Here is a 21,636-nt window from a genome sequence, read left to right on the forward strand (position 1 = left end):
ATTTTTGTGATTAACCTTGAGAAGCCTATTGCAGGCAGTAAATGCAGTCGTAAATGTGATGTTTTGGGGAAGAAGCACTGGCAAAGGGGACCCTCCCCCTGGCTGGGCCTGTGCTTGAAGCGGAAGCTTCAAAGGTCTGCCCCCTTTGTAATTTTACTCCCAGCCTCTACTAGGAGGAAGACCAAAGAGAGCAGAGGTAAGTAAAGATGTAGGGGGTTATAGGGGCACAGTTGGTTCAGTTCACCAAGACCCAGGGGCTTTGGGTGCTTGGATGTCTTTCGACATCGGAGTCCTCTTACTGGAGCAGTTCGCAGTTGGGGGAGCACCTGGATTCACAATGCAGGTCCCGTTGTGGAGATCAGGAGAGTTCATCCAGTACTGGCCTCAAGGTCAGGATCGCTTGTGTCAAGGTAATCAGATCCTCAGGAACAGTACCCTCCCAGCGGCCTACCTTTTGGCAGCTCTGGCTCTGAATCTATTGGTATCAGAGTGACAGAGGCCAAATGCGGGGAAGAGAGATGGGGAAGGTACGTCTGGGAGGGAAGTCCTGTAGGGAGGAAGGTTTGTTCAGATAGCATGGATGGAGAACTCATCAGCTTAAATTAATATACATTCCAGGCCCATAAATCTAATACCAAGATAAACAATATAAATTGATATCTAATATTATACAAATCAGTAGAAATGTATCAAGATAGGTTTCAATCACACCAACTTCTTTTCCAGCACTAAATGAATTGAGTGGCTAACAACATAGCAACACATTTATCTCACAGTCCTGAACCTTCGATATCTAAATAATTTGACATATTTTCACAATGTTGCAATCACAATGACAAAGTCTTGGATGGTGTTTTATCCAAAATTAGTCAGCACACAAAAGAAAAGGTCCTCGTCTAGTTCCACAGCCCACTAACAAAAATCGCCAGAAGAACGCTTAAAAGTCCGAGCAAGGCAAGGTCTCTCGGGGAGAATTGAACATGCATGAAACCGAAAGGACGAAGAAACAGCACTTCCAAAACATACAGAGTCCAATTTACGGAACGAGGAAATGAAGACGGTGGAACTTTCAACAAATGCGATCCGATGAATACCACTCTCACTTCAACAAAGAAGTTCGACCTCGCGTAGCAAGAGCGAACTCACGAAAACCACCAACAATCGAGATTGACACGGGCTGGCCGATCCTACGCATAAGGGCAGCGGAAATGGACGCTGTCTCAGGAATTCAGGAGAAGCAGCCCACAGCCCGTGTTCATGTGCGTTAAATACCATGTCTGGCTTCTAGTAAAAAGTTGCTGTTATCTAGAGTTACTGTGACGGCCATCTTGGAATAGAGAAAGGTTGCACAGCCTAACCATTGACGTCCTTTCTCCTAATGACGTTTTCCACATAATCGAGCCACCAAGGTCCCAGTACCGAACGCGGAATGGGCACAAACTCTGCAAACTGTAACACCTGGGGAGTCTTCACTGCAGCGGTGAGCCACTCTGACTTTGGCCATGGGTTTCCTTGTAGTTTGTTTCTTCTTGGACAGGTCTGCTGTCTACAGGAGATTGGAGTCTTTATCGAAGGCAGCAGTCCTCCCAAGGTTTTCAGAGGTTGCAGGCTGCAAGACTGGTCCCAGGTTCGCAGACGCTGGAGACAGGCTGGTAGGGCTGGAGCCAAGGCAGCCGCCGTCTTCAGTCTTCTCTACAGGATAATCTTCTTGCTTCTTAGGTCCTCGCAGATCTAGTTTCTAGGTCTGGGAGAGACACCTAAATACTAAATTTTGGAGGCTTTTAGGGGAGTAGTAGGTAGGGCCAATGGGCTCCTTACCTGGGATGACTACACCCTCCATTATACCACCCATTTGTGGGAGGAGGCATTGGCCTAGCACTGATTAGAGCACTGATTGGAGGCTGTCTCCTCATCTTCAAGATGCCAGGGACTGAAAGATGTGTTTCACCTTGCCTTCCCCCACCTTAGGGGGTGGAGTTGGCAAAGATGGGGACACCTCCTACTCTTCTGAGTTTTCCCCACAGGTTTTCCTGCCCAAATTGGGGGTGTAAACCCGGGGCTGCCATCTGTTGCTAGCAGCAGAGGCTGTGCATCGCTTATAAAGGTGGCAGGCCTTTGAAGCTTCCCTCTTCGAGCACTGGCCCATCCTGAGGGAAGAGGTGTAACACCTCTTCCCATGATGTGCATTGTTTCGGTTCCGAGAGAACAGGAGCTATCTATCCAGGGGTCCAGAAACATGCCTAGTGGTGGCTGGCTGCCTATAGCCATCAGATGGTCATAAACCACACCAGGGTTGGTAGGTTTTCAGGGGGCACCTCTGAGGTACATGGTACAATAAACCCCACACTGTCATCAGTGTGGATTTATTGAAAGGAGTAGTTTAGCACCAAACACTCCTGTGTTCAGTGAAGCCACCATGGTGCTGTGGAACTCAAGTTGTCGAGTTTCTAGCCTATGTACTCTCTATGGCTTCCCTGGCGCTTACAATATGAAGGAATGGACCCCAATATTGTAAGGGTATATCTGCTCCTGTAGATATGCCCTCGCGTGTGGTATAGTGCACCCTGCCTTAGGGCTGTGAGGCCTGCTAGAGTGGTGACTTCTCTTTACCTTCAGGCATGCCTGCATGGCACCCAGGTGCCATGTCGGCTTTGTTGTTTTCCTCCCTCACAGGGGCATGTAAGCTGCAAGGGTAGTGACATGGTCCCAGTGAGACCCTCTTCAGCTCCCAGGCCCTAGGTACTCAGGGTACCGTTTACTAGGGACTTACATGAGACAAATGTACCAATTGCAGGATTTGTATTCAGGGAAGGAGCACTGGCACAAGGGACCGTGTTGGTAGGGTCCCTGTGCACTAAGGTTAAAACCACATCAAACCAGGCAAAAAGTGGGGGTTAACATGCAAAAAGATGCACTTTCTCACAGTATGGAAAGGCGTTTTTATTCTTAACATACAAACTATACATAATTAAGTTACAGCACTCGCCCATAGAGCGCAATACACAGGGGTCTAGTCCTGAACATTTTTACAGACTTAATAATCCTTAGAGCTTGGGCAGATTCCTGCACCACATCTCAAGAAGACATGAAGGGACCTAAAAGCCACTTCTGTTTTTTAATTTGTGCTTGGGAGGACAGGCTAAAACATAATGATGCCTGCCAGTATGCAGTTTTAATACCTAGTCAAAAAACAATACTTAAAAAGGCACCAATCCTAATGGATAGATATGCTACCACCATGAGACAAAACCGAAAACAGATGAGCGTGAGCTAAACGTGGACCCTGTTCCACAGCGAGGAGCAGACCGAATAGTGAAGCCTTCCGCCAAGTGTGGGTGAGGGTTCACCATACTTATAAGAATAATGCTTGGCCAAGTGCTTAATGTAAAAACCTAGGGTACAGTAAATATTTGTGTTATCCTCCCCCTTTATCACACTACTTTCTGTTGTTTTACTAAGTATTAATGAGGTTGTACTGTTGGTACATTAAACCCCTCTACCTCCTCAAGCTATTAGTTGATAATTAACTTTTCATTAAAACTGTGATTTAAGGGAAACATAATGATAAATTGAGTACTATGAAATATGAGGCACATGATAAATTGCAACGTGCCACTTCATATTTCTTTTTACTTTGTTTCCCCATCTGTATGAATATAGTAGCCAACGTGAGCCCCTTCCTTAGATAGTCTTTCTGCAGCCCTTGCAAAACAAAATATTAATGTGTTTTAGAAAGACATCTCTCATACTAAATGTCTTCTTCAGAGGAGTGGCCTTCTAATTTTAAACCAATCTCTACTTTGCCATTCATTTCTAAACTAGCTGAATCAGCCACCTACAGAAATAGCTGGTGACCAACCAGTGTTCTCAAATTACCAGTCAGTTGACAGACCACGTAGAAGGACTGAGAATGCTGTTTTGGGTATCCTGGATATCCGGGAGCATTTGCTGGAATGAAGGAAAGGCAGTTGCTGTGTTATTCTTGACCTCGCATCTTGTATGCATTCAACATCATAGATCGTGGCCTCCTTCCTGCTCAGGTGGAACAAGTCTAAGACCCTTCCTTACAAACTGCCAGCAACAATTGAATTTAAATCCGTATAACTCAGACCAGCATCCTTTGAAGTGTGGGATTACCCCAAGGCTCTGCCATATCCCCCATTCCTGTTTAAAACCTATAAGGTCCCTTTGGCGGCATCTTTGCAGCTTATGGTCTGCTGTGCCAGAGATATGTTGATAACACCTGGATTCTGTTGGATTTGACCAGTGGACCTCTTTTAAGGGCTGTTATTACAGCCTGCTTGACAGCAGTTACAAACTGAAATGCAAGCAACTCTGCTTCTTTGCTGGAAAAAAATAAGTAATGGAATATTGCCTCGTGTTTTGTCTTGCACCTTCATTTGATTTACCTGTTAGTTCGAATGCAGCTCTGTCCTAGCCCTCTCAGCAGTTGAGAACGTGGCTGATACTTGAAACCTAATTGCATTTTACTCCCAGTCTACTATCATCTTTTAAAGTTGCCCATTACATCATCTATTTGAATACTCTAAAGTTGTTCATAGCCAAGCTCCAGCAATCCAAAATAAATTTATAGGGATTGTGATCGTATTGGCCTTTTTTTTTAAAGTACCTTCTTTTGAGTCTGTGAAAGACTGGAATGGCCATTTATTACTAAACAGATCAGTAAGTGAGTATTTTTCTTTATATGGAAGAATCCTCTCTGGTTCACACACCTGCCAAACTGCACAAATTTCATTTGCGAGACACTGATTGCTGTCTTCGATGTGGCGCGGCTGGTGCCGATTTTATACATTTAGCATGGTTTTGCCCCCAGATTGCTAGGTACTGGGATCAAGTCTTTGCGGGACTTACAGACATGCTCGGTGTCGCACTCACCCCATGCCCACTCCAGGCACTGTTGGGGCTGACGCAATCTGTGGCCACTGTGCACAAAAAAATTCTAGCCCTCGGCCTGTTGCTTGCTAAGCGCTTAATAGTGTGCCGTTGGGGTAGAGGCCAAGCCCCCAAGTTCAAATGTTGGATTCATTCTCTGTCCACATGGCAAGAGAGATTGCACGACTATGCAGACCTCCTACCCCCCACCTCACAGCCAAAAGACATATGGGCACCACTCACAGCATACCTCCTCAAGTTGAGAGCGGAAGAGGAGGAGACTCGGGCTGGGGAGGCTCTACCCATTACAACATCGTCCACTGCACCATCCGAGTGAATCTTCATCAGCATACACTCCACTTCTGCTCATCTGCCTCTTGTGCTATACCTGTAACTGCTGTTTGCTCTGTCTGCCTATAGGAATGGGGCCGGTTGGAGTTTCTATGTTGGGGTCATCGCTCGAATATCATATCTCCTCATTAACATCTGAGATGGCTGTTTACAGGAGATGGAGGACACTCTTATTTTAACAGTTGTGAATGTGCAATGTACATGGACTGATGCTGGACTACTCTGGGCATTTGCTTCTTACGTTCTAATTCTGCGTTCTGTAGAGGGGGGAGGGAGGGGATAAGTTAAATGTTTGTTACCTCTTCAGTATTGGATATATGACTAGTACTGTACAGCATGGGAAGATGCGTCAACTTTGCTCTCTAATGTTCAATGTCATTATCTGATTTTCTTACATTGATGTACCATGCTTCATGAATCAATAAAAGTTTTTGAAACTCAAAAAAAAAAAAAAAAAAAAAAAGAATCCTCTCGGGTTCATCTATGAGTATCTTGCAAAAATGCTTCAAATGTGCTCAACCACAATCTTGCATTCCTCACCTGACCCCAAATTGATTGCCCCTCACTGCAGAAGTTTGACTCGTGCTCTCAAGCATATCTTGGTATCTGGTGCAATGCTTTGGAATCAGCAGCTCAGCCTGTTCCTAGTTCTAAGGGCTTCAGGGAAGTACTGAGAAAGTCCCATTTAAACCAAGAATAATAAGTTAGCACAGAGATTTTGGTGTATAGTGTTTTGTACCTGTTTTATATATTTATTTTATAGAGTATATTTGTAAACTGTTCTGTCTGTTTATGATTGTTTGGTGCTGAGCACATGGGGTTTTTCCTGGTATGAAAGTGGCCCAATAATTAATTAAATGAAAATACACATAAGAGCGGCCTCTCCTCCCAGAAGACCAATTATCCAGAGGATTGGCTTGACTCCATAGAAAATGTTCATATATGTGGACATATTTCTCTGTCCTTTTGTGAACTGTCTACCATCTTACATCAGAGAAACACAGACTTTTGGGAAAGCTTCAGTGAGCAAGTGTGGAATGGCTATATAAATGTGTAACTCTGAAAGACTGAAAATACTTTTATCCCTCTATGAAACTTGGATAAAACCGAGATAGTCATTTCTTATAATAGACTCGATCAGTGGACTCCAGCACACTGGCCAGCTGAACTGGGCCTTCCACCTACCCCTAAAAATTCAGTTAAAAGTTTAGGAATTAAAATTGATGCCAAGCTATCTATGTATGAACAGATCAACCTGGTTACCTCCTCTTGCATTTACTACCTGAGGACTTTTAAGAAAATTAGGAAATTCTTTACCAGGGAAGCAAGTACGGAGGTCATGCGTGCCTTAATCCTGTCCAGGCTACATTATGCTAATGCCATCTATCTAGGGCTTCCTGCATATCAGACCCATAGACTGCAGTTAATACAAAACCAAGCAGCCAGGCTGGTCCTTCAGCAACCAAGACACTGCCACATTAAACCACTCCTGAAGCAATTACATTGGCTTCCGGTGACTTAGAGGTCCATGTTTAAGACAGGTTGCATGATCTTTAACGCCCTCTGTGAGAAGGACCCTAAATTCTCTCTGCTAAGATCTCTCGCTATCTCCCCAAACGGAATATCAGATCGGCCTCGATGTCTATGCTGACGATTCCAAGATTCAAGTGCTCGAGAACTGGTAGCTCCTGTTTCTCTGTCCTTGGCCCCACTCTATGGAATTCCCTGCCAATGGACATCAGACTCACTCCTGAATACACCAACTTCAGGAAAAACTGAAAATATGGCTGTTCACTCTAGCCTACTGCTAGTAGCTTACAGGAAGTTTCTCCCCCTCCTTTAGCGCCAAGAAACCTTTTGGTATACGTGCGCTTAACAAATTTCCTAAACAAAAACATGATAAGGAAGGTAGTGGCGATGTTAGCCATACCACTTTCCACGGAACAGTGGGAATACTCACTGGTCACTTAAATCCTCAAGGGTAAAGCTATCCTTCCATTTAACTAGTACTTCACTAACTCGTTCAAAGAGGACTGTCCCAACAGAATTGAGAGATGTATACTGGATTTTTTGTGATGCTCCCTCCTATCTATCTTACCTCTTGACTCTTCTTATTTTGAGGAGCCCTTTGATATAAGCCTTGGTTTCCAAGTGTAGGCAGAACACTGTTCATGCCAACTCCTTCCTGCCATGATAGGAAGTCAGAAAATTGGACTTGTGGGAAAGTGCATGCATGCTCATTGTGACCTCCTTTCATTACCAGGTTCCAGTTTATCAGGAAACATGAGGGAATGTTAAAAAGAGTTACACAAGGGTAGCCCGAACGCTGGAAAGCAAGCAATGCAGACTGATGTGGACACAATAGATGCTGTTGCATGTTTTATTGGCCTACGATATTATGAGTTTGTGGACCAGTCTTTTTGCACTCCTGGATGTGCTGCTCTGCAATACCTGTTTGGCAAAAGGAAAGATATTTTCCAACAATGTTTCTAACAATGTAGGGTGGCAGCTTGAAGGCCAGGCTTAGTTTCTTCCTCCCTGTGGTTTCACCATCAGCCACATATGCCCACCAGTTTTGTAGATAGCAACAGCAGCAACAGCAATAGCACCTCAAGACAGTGGAACCATTACAATCATCCATTTGCACAAGTCTTATTTTTCGTTATATTAGAGTAAATAATACATTGCTGTAACCCAGCAGATTTAGTTCATAGGTGGTGATCATGAGACGTGTGTTCTTTGGGTCTTAATGCCAAGGAACAGAGTGTTTGAAGCATATGGGCTGCAGACCACACACTTTGCATTAGATCACCATCTGGTGGTGGGCCCGGATGATTACACTTTGTTTTTGTATAGGAAGTTTTGTCTGTTGGATGACTCCTCCCTTAGTCCGTAGTGCGCATGGGCATCCACTCCATCTCCAGATTGTTTTTTCCGCCATCGGGCTCGGATGCGTTTATCGTCGGTCCCGTTACCGATTGCCTTTCGAAATCACATGTCAACAGCTTATCTTCGATATCGTCCTAGATCCAGATTTCCAGTCCTGCGTCGCAGAACTCTGCAAATTCTCGACTCCGGCACTCGTCCGGGGCCGTCCGGCCCAACTGCGCCACGAGGCCTCTAGCTAACGGAAAGAACACCTTTCAAGAAATGCAAGTGTGGACACAATTCCCCCACACTGACCTACATGAGCTGTGCAATCTGCTTGTCCCCAGAGCACGAGAGCCGAGATTGCCACGCCTGCGCCTCGTTCCAGTCCAAAAAGACCATTAGAGATAGTCGAGCTCGAAGAGTCATGGAGAAGTCCTCATCATCGATACCTGATCTCATTATAGACAAAGCTCCAATCGATCTGGAATCCGAAGAACAACACGAAGATGATGTCGCCTCCGAAGCAGAAGATCCAGCTTCAGGAGCTCAGCCACAATCGAAAGATGACGATCTTCTACCAGCTGGGCAGCAGGGCGTGAGTAAGATCGTCGACCCTCATCATACCCCCACACCAGACCAGGCTTCGGTTCCACCCCCACCTTAGAGTCCGGGTACACACCGACCAAAGACTTCAGAAGCCCCGCCTTCGGGCCCGGCGATGAAGAACATCAAAAAGCCTCTAGGCGGCTCGGGCTCTAGTCAGCCTATCAGTCTAAAAAAAAAAAAAAAAAGAACATTTCGGCACCCAGACAACCCTCGGTGCCAAAATCGGTAGAGCCGAAAAAAACAAGCTCCATACCGAAAATTATCCACCCGAAACAAACTTCGGTACCAAGAAAAGGTGATCCGAAACCAAGTTCGGCACCAAAACACACATCGGTGCCTAAACCTGTCGATCCGACACCAAAGATTCCAGATCCGAAAAAATCTGATCCTACCAAAAAGGATCCTAACGTTAAACCTTCGGAACCTAAACCTACGCTGAGGGCTATAATAGACCGTGTTAAACCTTCTAAACACCAAGATAAGTCGGTGCCGAAGAAGAATATTTCTAAAGAAGAGCTTTTTAAACCAGATGCAAGACAAAAGACTCTTCTTATCAATCCGAAAACTGGGCATATCACTACACTGCCTGAGAAAAGGAAACTGGACCCTCCCAGGTTACTCCAGTTCCTCTTAAAAAACATGCTCAGACTTCTCCAATGAGAATGCCTTCTCCAGAACCTGAGACAGAACAGATTCACGTTTCCTGTTCACGCTCAACATCTTCCATGCACAGCTCTGTACCAGCAGATGATGATGGTGATGGTGACAATTATTCAGAGGGGATACAAGATTATCAACCAGATGATTTTACTGGTCCATCAGATGATCCCTGGGAAGATTATAAAGCACCAGATGCTCCAGATCTTCCACAAGATGAGACATACCCCTCTAGGCCATCTCCTCCAGATGACACAATAGGGTTTGCACAACTTATTCATAGGGCAGCATCATTTCATGGTGTAGATCTGCACCCTGATCCAGTAGAGGAGGATTTTCTCATGGATACATTGCTTCCATCACACAAAATTACAACCATATTACCAATACTTAAAGGGGTAGTAAAACATGCACCAGAGGTGTTCAAAGACCCTGTTAGGGCAAGAGTAATTAACCCAAGGTTAGAAAAGAAATATAAAGCAGCTCCATCTGACCCAGCATACATCAAGGGCCAGTTGCCATTAGACTCGTTAGTAGTTTAAAATGCCAGAAAAAGAGCAAACTCACAGACAACAGGGGATGCTCCACCCACTGATAGAGTCTAAGCTTTTAGATGCTTCTGGAAAGCGCACCATCTCACAAGCAGGCAATGTTTGGAGAATTGCTAATACACAAGTGTTGTTAGCAAGATATGATCGTGCCCACTACGATGAGCTAGAATCACTTATGCAACATCTGCCAGATAAGTATCGAAACAGAGCTGCTAATATAATAGAAGAAGAATAAGTCATTGCTAATACCTCAATACGATGTGCTTTAGATACTGCAGACACAGCCTCAAGAACGGTAAACACAGGAGTGCTTTTAAGAAGACATGCCTGGTTAAGGATTTCTGGTTTCAAACCAGGGGTACAAGCAAGCATACTCAAGCAACCCTTTGACCAGCAACACCTGTTTGGTCCCACAGTTGATAATGCCTTAGAAAAATGAAAAAAGACACGGATACTGCAAAATCCATGGGAGCTTTACAAATGCAAACTCCCAAAGGGTTTTTTCGTCGCTCCTCGTACAGAGGCGCATCCAAGAGTTTTTAAACAGATACAACGTCTTCTTCCTACAAGGCACCCACCCAATCCTCAACCAATAGAGGATATTATAGAGGAGGATATAGGGGTAACAATCCTAGAGGAAGGGGCCGCTCTGCCTCCACTCCTAAACAGTGACTTCCCTCCACTCCCTACCGATCATTCCACTCCTGTCAGGGGGAGACTACAACAGTTCCTACCTGTCTGGAATTCCATCACCACAGACAGGTGGGTGAGACAAATAATTCAGTCAGGGTATTGTCTAGAGCTCACGTCCGCTCCTCCAACAATACCACCCAGACAGCGTCCCATGTCAGATAAACATCTCATACCCTTAAGAGAAGAAGTACAATCTCTGCTGCAAAAAAATGCAATAGAATTAGTACCAATACAACATCAAAACACAGGGGTGTATTCGCTATATTTTCTCATACCTAAGAGGGACGAAACACTCAGACCTATCCTAGATCTAAGGACTTTAAACCTGTACATACAATCGGACAACTTTCATATGGTCACACTACAACAAGTTCTACCGTTACTAAGGAAAGGTGACTTCCTTGCCACACTGGATCTCAAGGACGCCTACTTCCACATTCCCTTTCATCAATCCCACAGAAAGTACCTACGGTTTGTACTAGAAGGTCAGCATTATCAATTCAAAGTGCTTCCCTTCGGAGAAACTACAGCACCTCCAGTGTTCACAAAGTGTCTAGCTGCCGTGGCAGCACACTTAAGAAGGAAAAACATTCATGTCTTTCCATATCTAGACGACTGGTTAATAAAATCCAAGTCATACAGCCAATATGTACAGCACACGCATCAGACAGTATGCTTGTTGCACAAGTTGGGGTTCACAATAAATCCAAAAAAATCACATCTTCAGCCATCCCTATCTCAGCAGTATCTAGGGACAACAATAGAAACATGCAAAGCAATAGCGTGTTCCAACCCAACAAGGATACAAAATATGCAAAATCTCATCAAAAGATTTCAGCCACAACACTCACTACCAGTTCGAGTGTTCATGCAACTAATAGGAATGATGGCATCTTGCATTTTCATAGTGCGTTATGCAAGACTACAAATGCGCCCCATACAAGCGTGCTTGGCAAAGCAGTGGAATCAGGCTCAACAACAAATAACAGATCTGGTGGTGGTAGACGAACTGACATATTGCTCTCTGAAATGGTGGAACACCAAAAATCTTTCCAAGGGCCGTCCGTTTATTGTACCTGTTCCACAAATAATATTAACCACAGACGCATCTCTCACGGGATGGGGAGCACATTTAACAACGCACCCAGTACATGGACAATCAACAAAAGCAACTCCACATAAATCATCTGGAGTTCCTAGCGATTTTTCTAGATTTAAAATCTTTTCAGCATTACCTGTCAAACAAGGCTGTACTAACCCGGACGGACAACATGACAGCGATGTACTACATTCAAAAGCAAGGAGGAACACACTCCCTACAGCTCTCCCAGCTGGCGCAGAGCATATGGAGGTGGGCTATTCATCAGAACATTTTTCTGTTACCAGGGATTCACAATCAAGTGGCAGATTTGTTGAGTCGTCAAAGACAACAGATACACAAATGGGAACTTCATCATCAAGTTCTTCAACCATTCTTTCAAAAGTGGGGACAACCAGACATAGATCTGTTTGCGTCTCACCAAAATTCTAAATGCCCAAGCTTCGCCGCCAGATACCCACACCCATTGTCTAAAGGCAATGCGGTATGGATGAATTGGTCGAACAGATTTACATATGCTTTTCCGACTCTCCCACTAATTCTATTAGTGGTACCCAAGCTACAGCAACATTCTCTAACGTTGATTCTCATAGCACCAACGTGGGCAATACAGCCATGGTACACCACGCTACTAGAGCTCTCAGTAGTACCACATCACAAACTAAAACTCTCCCCACATCTGCTAACACAGAACCATGGATAGATCATTCATCCAGACCCAATGCAGCTCAATCTAGCGATTTGGCTCCTGAGGTCTTAGAATTTGGATATCTAAACTTGCCTAATGAATGCATGGATGTTATAAAGGAAGCAAGACGACCTACAACTAGAGCATGTTATGCAGCAAAGTGGAAGTGGTTCGTTGTGTATTGTTCTAATAACAACATCAACCCTCTGGATGCTTCTATACAGAACATCATATGTTACCTCTTACATCTGCAAAGAGCTAACTTAGCGTACTCCTCAATTAGGTTACATCTTGCAGCTGTAGCAGCATATCTCCAAAACAGACATTCGTCTTTATTTAGAGTCTCTGCAATAAAAGCTTTCATGGAAGGACTTAAAAGAATAATTCCTCCCAGAATACCACCATTTCCAGTGTGGAATTTAAATATTGTTCTCACCAGACTTATGGGCCCTCCTTTCAAACCATTACATAAGTGTGAATTACAAATCCCTACATGGAAAGTCTCTTTTCTAGTAGCTCTTACCTCACTTAGGAGAGTAACTGAGATACAAGCATTAACAATTCAAGAACCATTTATACAACTACACCATAATAAAGGTGTTCTTAAAACAAATCCAAAGTTTCTGCCAAAAGTCATTTCACCGTTCCATCTCAATCAGTCTATTGAGTTACCAGTATTTTTCCCTCAACTACAAACGGTTGCTGAAAGAGCACTACATACGTTAGATGTTAAAAGAGCGCTTCTGTACTACATCGATAGGACCAAACCATTTCGTAAAACTAAACCGTTGTTTGTGTCCTTCTCTCCTCCACATAAGGGCAATCCTATTTCAAAAGCAGGCATTGCTAGGTGGATTGTTAAGTGCATTAAAATTTGTTTCCAAAAAGCAAAACACACTTTATCTATTCCCCCAAGGGCTCATTCTACCCATAAGTAAGGAGCATCTATGGCATTCCTAGGAAATATACCATTAGATGACATATGCAAAGCAGCTACATGGTCTACTCCGCACACATTTACAAAACACTACTGTGTAGATGTTCAGGCAAAACAACAAGCAAGTGTGGGCCAGGCTGTACTTAAGACATTATTTCAAACTACTGCAGCAGATACGGGTGGTTGCCGCTAAGGGAGAAACTGCTATGCAATCTATGCAAAGTGTGTGGTCTGCAGCCCATATGCCTCGAACGGAAAATGCTACTTACCAGTATGCATCTGTTCTTGGCATGTAGGGCTGCAGAACCACACACGCCCACCCGCTTCCCAGGCTACCTATAACTGCTCCAGTATTCTCTTATTTAGATGCACAACACATGGTCATCTTTATCTATACCAGTACAACTCCATCATCTGCCCTACAAGGCGAAAACAATCTGGAGATGGAGTTGATGCCCATGCGCACTACGGACTAAGGGAGGAGTCGTCCAACAGACAAAAGACTCTTCCTATACAAAAATAAAGTGTAATCATCCGGGCCCACCACCAGATGGTGATCTAATGCAAAGTGTGTGGTTCTGCAGCCCTACATGCCAAGAACAGATGCATACTGGTAAGCAGCATTTTCCTTTCAGTCATCAAGCAATTGTTTAAAAATTGAAAAACAGTTTTGCTTAATCAAGATTGATTTTGACATTCTATGGTTAATGGCTTCTTGTGTTTTTCATGAACCTCACGTGTTGCTGTGTATGAGATGCCATCAATGGATTCTCTGCCTTTGTGGGACCAGTTTTAAAGCACTCAGAAGGACATTATCCTAGTTCTTCTTTTCAATCTAGACCTGGAGAAGTACTCTTTTGAAAGGCAAATATTTTCGTCCACTTTGGCCAGAGGTGTAGGTGGTAATGGATTCAGCGCTGGAGGGCAAGGGAGCCCACCTTAGTGACCTGTTACTAGGGCTTTGTGGTCCCTACCAGGCTAAAGACGTTCCTGTGAACATCCCAGAAGTTTTCATGCCTCCATCCGAAGGGAGGGCAAGTGCAGATCTTGGCTGATACTAAGTCTGCCGTGTCCTACCTAAATGAGCAATGGAGGAGTGGGGTTACCTCCACTTTGTGAGGATGAGCTTGAATTCTGGCATTATGCCATAAACAGAGAAATTGTTTTGTCGGTAACTAATCTAGCAAGGAAAGTGGACACAACAACAGATATCCTTAGCAGGTTGTTTTCTGTAAACCACATCTTTCATCTCTTTCTGGAGACTGCAGATCTTTTGACCTTAGGGAGTTCCTACTTGAAAAATCAGTGGGAGATGGCCTGCCTCTTCAATGGTCATTCAACCTACACTATCTTGTCCATTCAAACTGCTGCAGACGAAAATGATCAAGAAGATATGCCTGTGCAAAGAAAATGAGATCCTTGCTTTCCCAGAGCGGGCCTGTCAACTGTGCTACCTAGACCTCAAGATCCTAAATGTTAATGCTTCAAAGTTTGAGAAGGTAGCTTTCTCTTCCTGTGAATCTCCTCCTAGGGTTAAGGTTATGTATCCAGGTTAGCAGATACTCTTGGCAAGAAGACCCTCCTTTGTTGCCTTCTAGCAGATGATTTTCTTTTCCCCTGCTTTTATGACAATTTGATTGATACTTTAAGGTTCAGATGATTTCGATTTTGTACGTTATTGTAACCTTGTACTTCTGTTTAAGAATCTGAAGATGGTGTCTGCAGCAGGGCTTAAACCTTTTGATTTCATTTGCATGAGCCGAATGACCGTCCTATGAGTTGTACTTGCTCATGTATTAAATTAGTTTTTAAAACTGGTACATTATTTATATATTGAACTTTCTCATTCTGATGCTATAGAATTATTCAAAAAGTGAATGTGTGAAATACTCCAGTGCTTGAGGACTGTAGGGACAGCTTAGTAACTTTTTTCTTGTACCAGATTAGAATGAATGCCGTTATAACTCCAAAAAGCGCCTGCAACATTGTACTAAATACACAGAAAGAGCAATTCCAAAATGTTATTGTACTGTGTCAACATTTTTACTTTTGTTCTCCCTGCTTCAATTATAAGTGGATGTGATCAAATATGTTGAGAATAATTCATTTTCACACTTTAAAAAGTCTTCCCACAAAGACATTTAGCTTAATGCCCCCATACACTGAAGCCACCTCCTAACACTGCTATGCCTTGCTACATTGCTCACTTTCTAATGTGCTCTTTTTCGAGCTCACTTTCTCATTCATGCCTTTTCCAGACCTTCCCAAGCAATAGTGATTCCACTCTGCGTTTACTCCACCATCACTGGTTGAGTGTCCCAATAATATTGAGCAGCTTTTATGCAATTAAGTATGGCATATTGATGAAGGAGCTTGGTGTTCACAACAGAACATAGCAAAGCACTATAGAAAAATGTATGTGAACCCTTTAGTGAGTTCTTGATAATAATTGACAATAGAAGGATGTGTGTCAGTCTCCTTATTTTTGTTCCACAGGTTGATGCTCTTATGCATGCGCTGATAGACATAAGGAAGAAGAACCCGGAAACCAAGTCTATCATTGTTTCTCAGTTCACATCATTCCTCTCTCTGATAGAAACGCCTCTCAGGTAGGTTGCCCTTGTTTATCTGTGATTAGTTGTACAAAGACTTATGTAGATTATTTTAAAGTGTGGAAATGTTTTTTGTTGGGGCATAATATAGCCTTATATCCCACTGCTGAGGGCTATACTGTTTGTTAAATGCCCTGAAAACTGCAGCTCGGACCTACAACGATGGAGAGAGCTTTGTACACCCATTATAGCAAGAGGCAGCAGAGCTATTATAGCCTTCGAACCACTGTAGCGGGCTCTACCGGCCATTAAAGGCCCGCTCCAGCATTAAAGGCCCGAGCTGAAGGGCTACAAAGGGCTCCAAGGCTATTAGAACATTCCGCACCCTGGAGGGCAGAATGTTCTAAAACAAATGCCTTGTGCACTCCAAGGGAATTGAAATCCCTTCGGGCTCAGTGAGGGCTTTTGTTCACAGCAACAACTGTGAACAGACATTGGAATGTTTAAGCTCTGGGCTTCTACCGGCCATTAGAAGCCCAGAGCACTCCATTGTTTTCAGTGTAGCTCCCAGCATTCCAATGTTCTAAAAGGCTATTAGTACATTCCACCCACTAAGGGCAGATTTTTCCAAATCAAAAAGGGTGAAACATAAAGACAAACATTGTAATGTTGGAGCAGAGGCCATATATCAGTCATTCGAAGACTGCGCTACTTTATTGTCTTCAGTGGAGCGCTCAACATTCCAGTGTGTTTAATATATAAATTGTAATAATTTTTCTTCTTTTCATTGACTGAAACTTGTACACTGGAGTATTTTGGGTTTCTCTTTGCTAACAACCTTCTTTGCAGATTAACCTCTTGAATATTATTTTGCACTGCAGTGGGACCATTGAAGGTCAGTTAACAAATCTGTGTCTCCTGTACATCGGTCTTGTTTGCCATGCAGTGGATACTGATTAGTATTGCAGTATGAGCCAGAATGCATTTCTGCAGTTCCAGATTTTTTTTTGTCTTTTCCAGTCGGTAAGTTTTACAAAGAGAATGTTCTTCCTTATGGAGATAGCTGCATGGAAATAAGGAAACACTATGCCTGTGACTGGCTATAAATTACTGAAGCATATGCATGAGCAAAACATCCAGACTGATGCACTTAATGTTCCATCCATGAGGTCCACACTTCTACCACCTGTTGGACTTGGCTCTTTTCGTAGGATATTTCCGAACCTTTATGCCTTCCACTTTTTGCTGAATTCATTTTTGTTGAGGTTGAGGTCAGGTAAGAAGCACCACAAGAAACTTAAAAAGTCAAAGCATGCTTCAACTTTGCCACGTCCATCCCCTCATGAGATGGAGAAGTCTTGGCGTTCGAGGCCCCCTCCATGGAGCGGGTGCCAGGGCCAGCTCAGTGTTTCCCTCCCTTTCCGGGGCTGGGAGTGACCCCTGCCCAGTTGAAGACTTTTTATGATACCATGTGCGCCATATTCGGGCAGCCTGACCCTCCTGGCGCGCCTTCAGGCCCGCAGACTCTCCGGAAGGAGCATCTATGTGTGCTCTCCGTCAGCTCCTGCACCCAGGACTCCTCTTGGATCCGTGCCAAGATCTGGACTGGTGCCGGTCTAACCACTCCGACCTTCCTTGACACCGTGTCCAACGCCAAGACCCTTGGCGTCGCCTGCGCCCACTGAAGGCACCTCCCCCAACCTTATTCCGAATGACACTGAGCCGTCCGGATGTCCACCTTTGCCATCGAAGCTGATGGGTTCCATGCCGTATATTGTGCTTTATTCTGAAGGGCTAGGATTGGATGAGGATTTGTAGGGGCAGCAGGATATCTCAGAAATCCCACTTTCCAATGAAGAAATGGACTGGTGTAAAGATCTGGGTGATGCCAAGCAGGTTAAACACCTCCTCAAAGCCTGGCATGATGTCTCCTCCTAACTTGGCTATGGAGGAGGGGTATTCATTTGTAATGGTGGTGCGAAGGGCTGAAGAGGTTTTGGACCTGTAACTTCCTATGGTGGCGTCAAGACCAATGTCTTGACGGAGGTCCTGTACCCTGGTGTCTCCACCTCCGAACGCTTGCTACCATTTAACGAGGCCTTATCAGATGTTCTACTGGGCACCTGGTCCAAGCCCAGCACATGGGCTCCTGTGAACAGAACTATCACCCGCAACCATCGCCCTACACCGGGTGACCCAGCTTTCCTCATCAACCATCCAACCCCCAAGAGCTTGGTGGCTCAAGCCTCCACTACCTGTGTCACGTTCGACTGTGGTAAGAAGATCTTCTCTTCCACCAGCCTCGCATTGTGTTCGATAAACACCACATGCCTCTTGGGCTGCTATCCCATTCACTGTGGGAAAGGGTTGCGCAGCTGCTGCCATAAGTGTTAGAGGAAGCCCGGGCTATTCTCTCCCAAGTGGCTACAAACGGGAGAGATACAGCAAAGTTTGCCATACGATGTGGCCTAAATACGACATATTCACTGGGCAGAGCGATTTCCTCGACCGTGGCAGTTAGGTGCCACACCTGGCTGAGAATGTCTGATAATGATAATGAGTGTTTATAGTTTAGTTAATTAAAACCTTAACAATTTATCACATGAATAAGTCATCAGTAAAATGTCATCCTTTTAAAGCCTAAAAGCTTTAGATAATCAGTTAATATTTTAGTGTGATGTACAATTAACACTTACTAGGTCCCAAGACATCACCATTCTGCAGCTCAATTAAGAGTAGGTTTTCTAACCTATAAATAAGGTTACTGGCGTTCTCCACTTCAGAATCATAAAGTCTGGCATTTCAGGGGATGTCTATACAAATGTTATGGACATACCCGTTGATGGCTCTCGTCTTTTCGGGGACGGGCGAGGCGCTAGAGCCCTTCAAGGAGTTGCAGGCTATGGCCAAGTCCTTGGGCCTGTCAGTGTCATCCTGGGCTTCATTCACCTTTCGCTCCTTTTGTAGTTACGGAAGGGGCTTCCAACCGCACCCACTGTACCCCAGCCAGAAGACTGCACAAGTTTTGCAACTTCTGCGCGTCCATGGATACGGCTCACCCGACCCTGTGGGTCGGGAGGCCAGATGTCAGGTCCGCACACAAACCCCTCCGCCTCGCCTCCAAACCTTCCTAGTCCAGTCAGGTGGCAGGTGAATGGAGGATATGCCATCTCCTCCACCACCGGGCGGTATATCTCTGCAGACAGGTGGGATTTGCATATAGTCTGAAGGGGCTACTTTCTCCCCTTCGAGACTACCCCTACTTTCATGCCTCCAACTTACAATCGGCTGACGGAAGATCCCCTTGTCTTACTTTGCAAGGAATTCAAAACTCTCCTGGCCACGTGAGCGATAGATTGGGTTTCCAGGCCAGAAATAGGCTGTGGGTGCTATTCCCGCTATTTTCTGGTTCCAAAGAAGGACAGAGATCTTCATCATATTCTTGACCTCAGAGCCCTCAACTGCTTCATCTGAAAAGAGAAGTTTACGATGCTCACTCTTGCTCAGAATCTGTCTGCCCTGGACCCAGGAGACTGGATGGGAGCATTGATCTTGCAGAACGCCTACTTCCATATTCCCATCCTGCCTTCCCTTTACGGTTGGCCAAGAGCACTTTCAGTTTACTGTGCTCTCTTTCGGCCTCACCAGTGCCCCATAGGTGTTTACCAAGGAGATGGCGGTGGTCACAGCCCATCTGCGGAGATCAGGGGTTCCAGTCTCAATTCTGAATCTCTGTGAGACTGACTGAGGCTGCTGGGCCTCATGGCCTCCTGCATCCTGCTGGTAGATCATTCCAGATGGCAAATAGCGGGCTCTGCAGTAAGACCTCAAGTTCCAATGGACACAGCTTCGGGTAAATCTCACCGACCTAGTCCAGCTCCGGGAGGTCGCGGCGAAAGATCTTCAATGGTAGATGACAAACTGCGTTTGGGTCAGAGGCAGACCCGTCTCCCTTCCCCAACCAGACCTCACAGTGGTGACAGATGCATTACTTCTGGGATTGGGGGTCACCTAGGAGAAGTGGAGATCAGAGGATTCTGATCTCCTGCAAAAGCCGAGCTCCACGTCAACTTGCTGGATCTTCGAACGAGTCGCTTGGCACTAAAGGCCTACTTACCATCTTTCAAGGGTAGGCTTGTTCAGGTGTTCATGGACAACACCACCGCCATGTGCAAGGTGGGTTAGGGTTCTTGGACCCTTTGTCAGGAGGCCCTAAGCCTCAGGACATGGCTGGAACAGCAGGGCATATCTCTGGTGGTTCAACACCTGGCTGGTTCCCTGAACAAACACAAGGAGATGATGGCCGGAGTGCTGAAACCTTTCAGACACTCAACCCCAGTCGCAGATCTGGGTTGAATCCCATCATCGTTCTTTAGCTCACATCGCCACCCCAGTTCAGACATAGCTATATGCTTGGTTCCCTGAACACCTGTGAAAATGAACCCAGCCGTTGGTGCCTAGAGGATCACAAATGGCATCTCCATCTGGAGGTGGCACAAGGTTTCCTTCAACAGTGGGGAGAACCTTGGTTAGATCTGTTCGCATTCGCAGAGAACACGCAATGTCCGAAATTTTGCACATTGGCGTTTCCAAGGCAGCTCTCGCTTGGTGACGCTTTTTGTCTCAAGTGGAGCTCAGGGCCTCGTGTACGCCTTTCCGCCCATACTACTCCTGTCCCAAGTGCTCAAGAAGATCAGGAGCGACCGAGCCATAGTCATCCTTGTGGCTCTGGACATGGCATGGAGAGTTTGGTATCCTGAGCTTCTGCAAATGAGCATCGGTCCTCCAATCAGGCTGTGCCTTCTGAAGCATCTTTTCTTACAGCAGCAGGGGAGGGTCCTCCATCCAAACCTGTCCAGCTTCCATGTCCATGCATGGGGATTGAGTGGCGACAGTTGACAGCTTTTGACCTTTCTCCTGAAGTCTGCGCAGTTATTCTGGCAGCCAGGTGTCCCTCCACCGAGTCAGTATAGGACTGCCGATGGCAAACATTTTGTAAATATTATACAGAATGGTCTGTTGACCCACTGTCTGCCTCCCTCTCAGACATTCTTCTTTTGATTCTTTCTTTGGCCCAGCAGGGCTCTGCTCAGGCTACTCTGATGGGTTACCCTTTGGCCCTTGCTGCTTTTCTACAGTTGCCAAATCAACCATTCTGCTTTTCTACAGTTGCCAGATCAACCGTCACTTTTTAAATCTCCTGTTGTACAGAGATTCTTGAAGGGGCTTACACATTTGCTTCCTCCCTAACCATTTGTCATGCCCCAGTGGGACCTTAACTTGGTTCTCACCAATTGCCCCCTCCGGCTGCTTACTATCAAAACAGCTTTCCTAGTGGCAATAACTAATAATGCGAGGATGGTGAGCGAATTGCAGGATATATTCTCTCAGCCTCCTTACCTGACCGTCTTTCTGGACAAAGTAGTGCTCTTCACTAGGGCTGCTTTCTAGCTTAAGCTGGTGACCCCTTTCCATCTAGGGCAATCTTTCACCTTGCCCACCTTCTATGCTTCTCCGCATCTTTCCAAGGAAGAAGAGTTTCTCCACGGTCCGGACCCAAAAAGAGCGTTATGATTCTACCTTGACCACAGTAAAGAGTTCTGGGTGGGTAACCTACTCTTTTCAGGGTACATTGGAGTAAAGAAGGGTCATGCTATACAGAAGAGGACTGTTTCGCGTTGGTTTATCCTCTGCAAAAGAATATGTTATGCTTTGGCAAAGAAACAGCCTCATGAAGG

General features: G+C 45.1%; 1 protein-coding gene across 3 annotated transcripts in view; it reads left to right on the forward strand.

The window, feature by feature from the left end:
• The window catches only part of HLTF (helicase like transcription factor), a 416,132-nt gene that overhangs the window by 284,461 nt on the left and 110,035 nt on the right, over window positions 1-21,636 (forward strand). For all 3 annotated transcript variants that reach the window (XM_086944107.1, XM_086944108.1, XM_086944109.1), the window contains one exon: window positions 15,843-15,955. In XM_086944107.1, the coding sequence (XP_086800233.1) occupies window positions 15,843-15,955 (113 nt within the window). The remainder of the gene's footprint in view (window positions 1-15,842; window positions 15,956-21,636) is intronic.

Source organism: Lissotriton vulgaris, chromosome 11 (genome assembly GCF_964263255.1).
Source record: "Lissotriton vulgaris chromosome 11, aLisVul1.2, whole genome shotgun sequence".
In the NCBI taxonomy this organism is placed as follows: Eukaryota; Metazoa; Chordata; class Amphibia; order Caudata; family Salamandridae; genus Lissotriton; species Lissotriton vulgaris.